General features: G+C 53.7%; 1 protein-coding gene across 2 annotated transcripts in view; it reads left to right on the plus strand.

Annotated features, from left to right (window-relative positions):
• ARID1A (AT-rich interaction domain 1A) overlaps nt 1-8,020 on the plus strand; it is a 55,921-nt gene extending 47,901 nt beyond the window's left edge. For both annotated transcript variants that reach the window (XM_057382588.1, XM_057382589.1), the window contains exons 13-20: nt 912-1,044; nt 1,342-1,514; nt 1,655-1,805; nt 1,898-2,029; nt 2,119-2,215; nt 4,034-4,898; nt 5,195-5,325; nt 5,709-8,020. In XM_057382588.1, the coding sequence (XP_057238571.1) occupies nt 912-1,044; nt 1,342-1,514; nt 1,655-1,805; nt 1,898-2,029; nt 2,119-2,215; nt 4,034-4,898; nt 5,195-5,325; nt 5,709-7,433 (3,407 nt within the window). In that variant the 3' untranslated portion in view covers nt 7,434-8,020. The remainder of the gene's footprint in view (nt 1-911; nt 1,045-1,341; nt 1,515-1,654; nt 1,806-1,897; nt 2,030-2,118; nt 2,216-4,033; nt 4,899-5,194; nt 5,326-5,708) is intronic.
• Nucleotides 8,021-10,386: the final 2,366 nt, after the last annotated feature.

The following is a 10,386-nucleotide window of genomic DNA, read 5'->3' on the forward strand; positions in this document are numbered from 1 at the left end:
GGGAGGCGCGGAGCGGAGCGCTGGGTGCCAGGAAGGTGGGGTGTAAACAAACATGCCCTGGACGTGACCTCGGAGGATTTTAATGAATAGCTGAAATGACTCATCAAGCAGCAGGGCTGAAGCTGAGGGATATCGGGTGCTGGGGACGGCAACTAATGGAAACATTAATTAAGAGTTCAGCTCTTGCCAGCTGCGAGGAGCAGCTGAACCTGAGCTGACACTGTCACAGCGATGCCGGGCCAGGGGAGCTCCTGGAGCTCCCAGCACCGCTGGGCTCCAGAGGGGTTTGCTGAAAGATCAGTGGAGCAGAAAGCGGCCTCGGGAGGCTGGGACCAGCAGGGAACCTGCTGGACGGGTTTTGTCCTCCAGTGAAAGATCCGGCATCTCCAGCATTCCCTGTTCCAGGAATCCTTGGGAGTGGTGCTCGGATTACCCTGTGAATTAACTGCTCTGCAAGGGCAGAGCAGGCAGAGGAGCCTCCTCASACTCATTTGGTGGCTTCAGCTGAAGTTTCCATCACTGGGGAGATCCTGAGGCTCCCAGGAGAGGGTTCAATCCCTACCCTGCACACGGASGGGATGTGAAGGTGACAGGGACATCAGTGGTGTCACTTGGCAGRAAGCCCCAGTTCCCTGCCACGGTGCATTCCAGAGCATCAGCCTCTGACAGTGCCATGGTGTGGAAAAGGGAACGTGCTTAAGATGAGGAGAGACACAAYCTCTCAGCTTTAGGTTCTTCTGGGGAGCCTGGCCCAGCCTGTCCGTGAGCATTTGAGCTCCTTGTGCTTTTTTGGCCACGTTTCATCTGTCTCTTCTCAGAGGACTCTCTGTTGTTGAGGCTGATGCTCTGGGAGGTTCTGGGTTGCATCCACAGGGTACAAAGCTGCTCACCCCCCGTTCCTCCTCTTGCAGCRGGTTCAGGCTCCATGCAGGGCCCTCAGACACCTCAGTCCACCAGCAGCTCCATGGCAGAAGGAGGAGATTTGAAGCCGCCAACTCCAGCATCGACGCCACACAGTCAGATGCCACCTTTGCCAGGCATCAGGTATGGAACCCACTGGGGTGGGGTCACCCTGGCCATTGCTGCAGGTGCTGGACACTCGAGTGCCTGTTTTGGTAGGGGGACTGCTCTGCTCCTTCCTTCATGGCTCACAGAGCACTGTGTGTGAATATTCCTTCATTTTGGGGTTGTGGAAGGGCAGTTCCTCGTAATTCTGGAGGAGCRGGACTGTGGCCCTTGGAGGGGATGGCAACACCTGAGAGGGAGCATGTGAGGAAAAGGATCCTGGGGAGCATCATGGACCTCTGTAATGTGGCTTTTGTGGGGTTTTCTTTGGAACAGGAGTAACTCCGTGGGCCTTCAGGATGCCTTTGCAGACGGCAGTGATCCTACGTTCCAGAAACGGAACTCCATGACTCCAAATCCAGGGTACCAGCCCAGCATGAATACCTCTGACATGATGGGTCGCATGTCTTACGAGCCAAATAAAGATCCTTACAGCAGCATGAGGAAAGGTGAGGGGTCTGTTCTGGCTCATCCCTGTGTGTGCTGGAACGTGCTGCAGGGAGCTGTGTGCTCGCCCTCCTCCCCACAGCAGAGATGGCTTTTCCTAAGGCACACATGGGGTTATTCACGGGTTTTTTCGCTCTTCCAGCTCCAGGAAGCGACCCCTTCATGTCCTCAGGGCAGGGCCCCAACAGTGGGATGGGTGACCCTTACAACCGTGCCGCAGGCCCCGGCATGGGGAACATGGCCATGGGACAGCGGCAGCACTACTCGTACGGAGCTCCCTACGACAGAGTCAGGTGGGTGATCCTGCTCGGTGCCAGGGCTGTGCTGAGCACCCTGTGCAGTCAGAGGATGCTCAGTGACGTGGGTGTTGTTTGTTTGTGCACAGGACGGAGCCCGGGATGGGSCCTGAGGGCAGTTTAGGGAGCGGAACCCCGCAGCCCAACATGCTGCCCTCCACGCCCGAGTCGGGCATGTACTCGCCCAGCCGCTACCCCCAGCAGCAGCAGCAGCAGCAAAGGTCTGTGCCAGGGGCTGCCAGGGGCTGCCAGTCCCCACAGAGGGCCCAAGCTGGTGACAGTGACACTAACACGTCTCTCTCTTCTCCAGACATGATTCCTATGGCAATCAATTCTCCACTCAAGGCACATCCTCGGGCAGCCCCTTCCCCAGCCAGCAAACCACCATGTATCAGCAGCAGCAGCAGGTGGGTGATCCCAGAGCTCCCCTTTGCTCAGCTCAGAGCTTTTTCTGTGCCGTTTGTGAAGAGGGAAAGATCAAAACTCCCTGGGCTGTACATTTGATTTATGAATGTGGAGAATTGGGTACTCAACACAGAATCACACCATGGCTTGGGYSAAGGGACCTTAAATCCCATCCAGCCCCACCCCYGCCATRGGCAKGGACACCTTTCACTGTCCCAGGCTGCTCCAAGCCCTGTCCAAACTGATCTTACACAGGAGACTTCCTTTTCCCATTTGCAAACAATTTAAAGAAATTGTTCTGAACATTCCCCGTGCCGTGTTAGCAAAACAGCATTCTGAGAGTGGAGTTTGTGTGGTTTGCACRCTCTGCTCAGGCAGCAGAAGATCAGGAGGCTTTATTTGGCTTCTCTGTCCCTCTGGAACRTTCTGAATCCCGTCCTGTTTCTGTAACACTTTTGGTCCAAGTGATGAGTTCCTTTGGAGTAAGTCCTGGATCATTCAGTGCGGAATATTTCAGATTATTCAAGTGGATTATTCTGCACAAACCAGGGGAGTTTTTTTGGTCTTTCCCTTTCTCATCCTGCAGCCATTGCCCTGCTGCCTCCTCCTCCTCCTCCTCCTCACAGTTCCCAAACACATCAGGTTTGTTTCAGGACAGTTTGAATGAACGTGTATCCCTTTCCATAATCCCCACGTATGACTTGCTCTTTGTATCCCTGCCAGGACCCATAATGTTTTCCTGATAATTTTAAGTCCAATGGTTTAGGAGAGTATAGAGAGGGCACTCACTGAGCTGTGCTAAGAATAATTCCAACTGCTCTGCAGTTTGGCTCTGCAACCAGAGCCACGGGGCTGGGAGCCAAGAGTTCGAGTTACTCTGGAACTTGTCATCTTTGAAGCCCTAGAGCTCCATCTGAAGCCAGTCATGACCGTGGAGTGGCTGAATGGCCTCCACAGCAGCTACAACTCAGACCTTGGAGGCAAGAGAGATCCTGGATTTTAATTTGGTCTCAGCAATTGGCTGTTTTCTCCGTTTGCACTTAGCAGAATTAGGGGTGAGAGGCCTTCTTGCTCCTTTCAGCGACATGTTTTGAAATCYGCAGGAAAGGAAGAAGCAGGAAGTACAACAGTTTTTAATGCATTTTGTCTGATGCTTCAGCAGAAACCTGGGAAATGTAAGAGAAACAGGGTCTGATAAAATTCCTGGATGTGGAAGGAAGCAGGTGCAGTGTCTGGTCTGGTTTGTGGTGAATGCAGAGCTGAGCCTTTTCTGCAGGAAAGTCCTTTCTGTGGGCAGACTCTGCCCCCGAGGCATCCRTGTAGAATCCACAGGGAAACTCCCCAGGCAGCCACAGGGAATTGGCCTTGGCTGGTGAACTGGAACAGCCGATCCAACCCTCACATCTCACATTGGATACAGCCAACAGCGAGTCAGGGCTGTGCCCTGGGACAGAGCTCTGCCTCTGGAGCCTCTGCCCAGAGCTTTGGGCTGTTGGTTCCATGGAATCACTGAGGTCAGAAAAGACCTCTGGGATCACTGGGTGCAGCATGTGGTCAATCCCACTAAAGAGCTGGGTGCCATGCTCAGGCATTTCTGGGGTAACTGCAGGGACAGTGATTCCACCCCTTCCCTGTGCAGCCCCTTCCAGTGCTGAACAATCCTTCCAGGGTTCCACAATCCTTCCAGGGCTGAGCAGTCCTTCCAGGGCTGAGCAGTCCTTCCCGGGCTGAACAATCCTTCCAGGTTTCAACAATCCTTCCAGTGCAACCCTTCCCAATTCCCGCTCCCCTGACCTGGTCCCTGCCTTTCTCTTCCACAGAACTACAAGCGGCCGATGGACGGCAGCTACGGGCTGCCAGCCAAGCGGCACGAGGGAGAGCTGTACAACGTTCCCTACAGCTCAGGCCAGGGCCAGCCCCAGCAGCCCTTGCCCCCAGCACAGCCRCAGCAGCCCAGCCAGCAGCCGCCGGCGCAGCCCTCGCCGCAGCAGGAGCTGTACAACCAGTACGGCAGCACGTACCCCGCCGAGCGCCGCGCCGCCCAGGGCCAGTTCCCCTTCCAGTTCGGCAGGGACAGGGTGGCGGCTCCCCCCGGCTCGGGGCCGCAGCAGAACATCCCCCCGCAGATGATGGGGGGCCCCATGCAGCCGGCCCCSGAGGGTCCCCAGCAAGGGCCGCTGTGGCAGGGCCGCAACGAGCTGGGCTACGGCAGTTACCCCAACCGGCAGAGCTCGGGCGCCGCGCCCCAGGGCCCCGCCTACCACGGGGTGGCTCGGACGGACGAAATGCTGCACTCGGACCAGAGGGTCAACCACGAGGGACCATGGCCTTCCCACGGGAACCGGCAACCTCCCTACGGCCCCTCCGCCCCCGTGCCCCCCATGACCAGGCCCCCCCAGTCCAACTACCAGACCCCCCCCAGCATGCAGAATCACATTCCTCAGGTATCCAGCCCAGCACCTCTGCCCAGACCTCTGGAGAACCGCACTTCTCCCAGTAAATCTCCGTTCCTGCACTCGGGGATGAAGATGCAGAAGGCAGGGCCGCCCGTGCCCGCCTCGCACATCACACCAGCAGCTGTCCAGCCTCCCATGATCCGACGGGACATCACCTTCCCGCCGGGCTCCGTGGAAGCCACGCAACCTGTGCTGAAGCAGAGGAGGCGGCTGACGGCGAAAGATATCGGTAAGAGGGAGTTCCTGCCTTTCTGCTGGAACCTCTGAGAGATCCGTGCTGCCCTGGCCCTTTGGTGCAGTCCTGCAAGCAGAAGGGCTCTGCTGGCTTTGAAAAATCTGCATTTTTGCTGATTAATTGTGTTCTGAGCCCTCATTTTGGCATTGCCTCCAAGCAGGTTGGTGGTACACAATCTGTGCATCATCTTAACCAAGCTCTGCTCTTGATRGGTCCAAAAAGCAGTATCAAGTGTCTCCTTTTTGTTTTGAAACTGCAGGAGCTGGAAGTATCATGTGTTTACGTTACAGGAACTCCTGAAGCCTGGAGAGTGATGATGTCTCTGAAGTCGGGGCTGCTGGCTGAAAGTACGTGGGCCTTAGATACCATAAACATCCTGCTCTATGATGACAACAGCATCATGACCTTCAACCTCAGCCAGGTGGGTGCAGATGCTCTGGGGCAGGTCTCTGAAGTGCTGATGCTGCAGGGGTTTCTGTCAGTGAGGTGGCAACGGGCAGCTCCTGAATCCTCGCTGTACCTGGAGTGGTCACTCACTGGCCCTTTTGAGCTGTAGAACCCTTCCCTGGGGTTAACCCCGAGAGCACAGGGGTTGTGCAGGGGGCAGTTTGGGTACTGACAGCCACTGTCTGCTGTTGTGCCCTTTTCTCAGAGGACAAAAACCTCTTTTGCACCATTCATTGCCAGCATGAGAAGAGCCATTAATTACCAGCACTGCTTAAACCCTCTGTCCTCCTTGCGTTGGCCTGAGTTGTTTTCTGATCACTGTTCCTTCCTCCCCTCCTGTTTTTCTCCCCCTTGTAGCTGCCAGGCTTGCTGGAACTCTTGGTGGAATATTTCCGGCGCTGCCTGATCGAGATCTTTGGAATCCTGAAGGAATACGAGGTAGGAGACCCAGGGCAAAGAACACTATTAGATCCCGAAAGGTTCTGCAAATCTTCAGCTTCCTCCCCCGAAGAAGGGGAGGAGGATGATGAGCCACGGAGCCTGAACTGTGAGGAGGAAGAGGAGGACGAGGAAGAGGAGGAGGCTGCGTTTTCCAGCAAGGACAAAGTACCTCTAGAGAGCAGCGAGGAGAAGCTGGTGAGTAAATTCGACAAGCTTCCCGTGAAGGTGGTGCAGAAGAACGACCCCTTTGTGGTGGATTACTCGGACAAGCTGGGCCGGGTGCAGGAGTTCGACAGCGGGCTCCTGCACTGGCGCATCGGCGGCGGCGACACCACCGAGCACATCCAGACACACTTCGAGAGCAAGAGCGAGCTGCCCCTGCCTCACAAACGAGCTTCCTGCTCCTCTGCCCTGAGGAAACGCTCGGCAGCCGAGAGCAACCCGAGCGCCAGGGAAGGGGAGGCTCCGGCGCCCGACGGCTCCGCGGAGAAGAGGATAACGGCCACCATGGACGACATGCTCTCGGCGCGCCCCGGCTCCCTGCCGGGGGAGGACGAGGAGGTCAAAGCTTCAGAAACGGCCAAGGAGAGCAGCAAGTTCCCCTTTGTCATCAGTCCCGCTCAGAGCCACAGAAATATAAAAATCCTGGAGGATGAACCCCACAGTAAGGACGAGACGCCGCTCTGCACCCTCCTGGACTGGCAGGACTCTCTGGCCAAGCGCTGCATCTGCGTCTCCAACATCATCAGGAGTTTATCGTTCGTGCCGGGCAATGACTTTGAAATGTCCAAACACCCTGGGCTGCTGCTGATTCTGGGGAAACTGATCCTCCTCCACCACAAGCATCCGGAACGCAAACAGGCGCCCCTGACCTACGAGAAAGAGGAGGAGCAGGACCAAGGGGTGAGCTGCAACAAGGTGGAGTGGTGGTGGGACTGTTTGGAGATGCTGCGTGAAAACACACTGGTCACGTTGGCCAACATTTCTGGGCAGCTGGACCTCTCCCCTTACCCGGAAAGCATCTGTTTGCCCATCCTGGATGGACTCCTCCACTGGGCGGTGTGTCCCTCAGCAGAGGCCCAGGATCCCTTCCCCACACTGGGACCCAACGCTGTCCTCTCCCCTCAGAGACTGGTTTTGGAAACACTCAGCAAACTCAGCATCCAGGACAACAACGTGGATTTGATCCTGGCCACGCCGCCCTTCAGCCGCCTGGAGAAGCTGTACAGCACCATGGTGCGGTTCCTCAGTGACAGAAAGAACCCSGTGTGCCGGGAGATGGCCGTGGTGCTGCTGGCCAACCTGGCGCAGGGGGACAGCCTGGCCGCCAGAGCCATCGCCGTGCAGAAGGGCAGCATCGGCAACCTGCTGGGCTTTCTGGAGGACAGCCTGGCCGCCACGCAGTTCCAGCAGAGCCAGGCGGGGCTGATGCACATGCAGAGCCCTCCCTTCGAGGCCACCAGCGTGGACATGATGCGCCGCGCCGCCCGCGCGCTGCTGGCCCTGGCCAAGGTGGACGAGAACCACTCGGAGTTCACCTTGTACGAGTCGCGCCTCTTGGACATCTCYGTGTCGCCTTTGATGAACTCTTTGGTTTCACAAGTTATTTGTGATGTACTGTTTTTAATTGGCCAGTCATGACAGCTGTGGGATCCGAGCCCCCGTGTGCGTGTGCGTGAGTGGAGAAYTTAGAAACTGACTGTTGCCCTTTATTTATGCAAAACCACCTCAGAATCCACTGTCTGCCCTGCGCTGTCCTGCTTCTCCCTCGGGGAAAGATGTCCCCGGCCCCTGTCCCCTCTCCCTGCCCTTCAGATTTGTCCCCAATCCCTTATTAAAGGAGACAAAGTTCTGTCTACATAGAAGACTTTTTTTTATTTTAACCAAAGTTACTGTCGTTTACAGTGAGTTTGGGGAAAGACGACTTGCCGTGTTATCCCATTGACAGGCACCACTTTCATAACTGTTTTTAATGGTAAACTCTGAAGGACAAAAAGTGACTGCTGAACTCTGTGTGGTTTATCGTTGTACATTCACAATCTTGCAGGAACCAAGAAGTTACCAGTTGTGAACAGACCTTGTCCAAGGGAGGCCTGTGCAGTAGCGTGTAGAACTCCATGTACTGTACACCTTAAACTGTAAACATACTGTAATAATGTCTCACATGGATTAAAAAAAAAAAAAAAGAAAAAAACGCTGGATCAGCAGCAAGCTGTAGTTTTTAAAAATGTTTTTAGTTAATGTTGAGGAGAAAAAAAGGCTTTTCCCCCAAAGTATAATGTGTGAACCTACAACACCCTGACCTCTTTCTCTCTTCCTCCTTGATTGTATGAATAACCCTGAGATCACCTCTTAGAACTGGTTTTAACCTTTAGCTGCAGCCCAGCGCTGCCACGTGTGTATATATATATGACGTTGTACATTGCACATACCCTGAGACTCCTGCAGTTTTGTCCCCCTCCCCACCCCTTTATAGTATGACGAGTTAACGAGTTGATGACCTGCAAAAGCGAGACACAATTATTTAATCTCTTGCCAGACATCCCTCCCTGGAGGATGCTGTACAGGTCTCTGTGTATAAAGTCATTGCTGTCTCAGCAGCCAATCAACTTATAGTTTATTTTTTCCTGTTTTTGTTTTCTTTCTAATCGAGGTGTGAAAAAGTTCTAGGTTCAGTTGAAGTTCCTGATGAAGAAACACAATTGAGATTTTTCAGTGATGAATTCTGCATATTTGTATTTCAGACGATGTAGCTAAAAACTTGATGTAAATTCCTCCCTTTTTTCCTTTTTTGGCTTAATGAATATCATTTATTCAGTATGAAATCTTTATACTATATGTTCCACGTGTTAAGAATAAATGTACATTAAATCTTGGTAAGATGTTTGTAAGGATTTTTTTTTTCTTTTGGCAGTTCAGTGCTGCCAGGTCCTGCTGGTGCAGTGAGCTCCTCTCTCAGACCTCAGGGTCCTGCAAGGTGCAGCAGTTCCAGGTGACACTCAGGAGCTCTGATTTTGCTTTCCCTGCTGGAATTTTGTCTCTGATTTTGCTTTCCCTGCTGGAATTTTCCCTGAGAACTGCCCAGGCTCGAGATTTGCAGCGTGAAGTGAAGCTTTTGCTCCCAGGGAGGAAAGGGCTGTGCTGGGAAGGGAGGCAGCTCCGTCCCAGCTCTGTAAAATGGAAAATTTCCATTCCCTCTCACATTTTTTACATTTTCTTGTGTGTGGCGTGGGCTCCTGACTTCCTCCCGAGGCTGGGGCTTTCCAGCAGACAGAGCTCCCAGGCCCTTCAAGCAAACAGGCAAAGTTCAGGCTCTGGATGAGGAGCTGCACGTTTGCAGGGCTTTGCAAGTGGGTATTTAATTTAGCCTGAGGCTTTGTCCTCAGTGGATACTGGAAGTAGGATAGCTAGAACTGCTCTGAGCTCATTAAAGAAAAAGAAGCTTTTTTTGAAGGCAAACGTTTTTATTCAAAAATTCCCCTTATTTTATCTTCCCAGTCCTCTCCCTGGGAGCTCTCAGTTCCCAAAGCCTCCATTCCTCAAACTTCAGATTCCTGGGAGTAATTGTGCCAAAATCAAAGAGTCTTTTTCCTGGAAAGTCCTGTCTRGCAGCAGGAATTGCAGGAGCTCTTCCTGGCAGGAGAGTCCTTCAAAGACAGGAATGGTTCTGTAAAAAACGCCAGGAGCCAAATCTGAGACCAGGATTCTGCTGGAMTTTGCCATTCTGCCACACTGTTGTTGATACAAAACCAACTTCTCTGGCAATTCAGTTTTGTTTAACGTGATGAAATGGATGTGGAAGTTTTACTTCTTTCCCTGAACAGAAAGGAACCGTCAGTGAGGTTGAAGCAGGTAACGTGAGCAGCTCTGCAGTGTTCGTGTGGTGCTGGATTTAGAGACAGTCAGGAGGGCTCCTTCACACCCATTTTACCAATATTTATACAAGAGTTGATCTGAGGGGTGTAATTCTGCTCCCCCAGCAATTGTGTGTGCAGACACAGACACTGCACTTCCAGAACGGTGAATATAAACAACAGAGAAATGAGGAAAATGAGAACAATGGTCCCAATGTGGAACTGAGTGTTTGGGAAACAACCTGACCCCCAGCCTTGTCTACCTAGAATGCAAATCCTCAATGTTTTGGGCCCGATTTGTACCCAAATCCTTCCATTCCTAGAGGAATTCCTTGAAATACCCTTTTTACCCCGATCACTCTGCCATTCCCCATTTTTGCCATGTGAGTTCTTCCAAGCCTGGTCCTGATGAAAGCACTCAGGGATCTCCTCAGGTCTCAGCAGTCCATGAGGGATTCTCCTTCATCCCAGGCTGGGTCCAGGCAGCCCCAGCCCCTGAGACTGTAACAGCGATCGGGCTTGGGATGAACTCAAATTCTCTCCTTTGCTGGCAAAAATGGGGAGCAGGGGCCGGGTCGGGATCAGAGGGAGATGTTTTAGGGAATTCCTGCAGGAATGGAAAGGTTTGCGTGCAAATCAGCCCAAAGCATGAAGGCTCTGCGCTGTGGGCGGCGCTGCCAGGGGAGCGGCGGCAATGAGGGGCGGCCGGGGCTGTGCCCTCCCCTCACACAGCGCGGACA

This window comes from Malurus melanocephalus, unplaced genomic scaffold, assembly GCF_030028575.1.
Source record: "Malurus melanocephalus ecotype Western Australia unplaced genomic scaffold, MMel_1.1 scaffold_575, whole genome shotgun sequence".
Lineage (NCBI taxonomy): Eukaryota > Metazoa > Chordata > Aves > Passeriformes > Maluridae > Malurus > Malurus melanocephalus.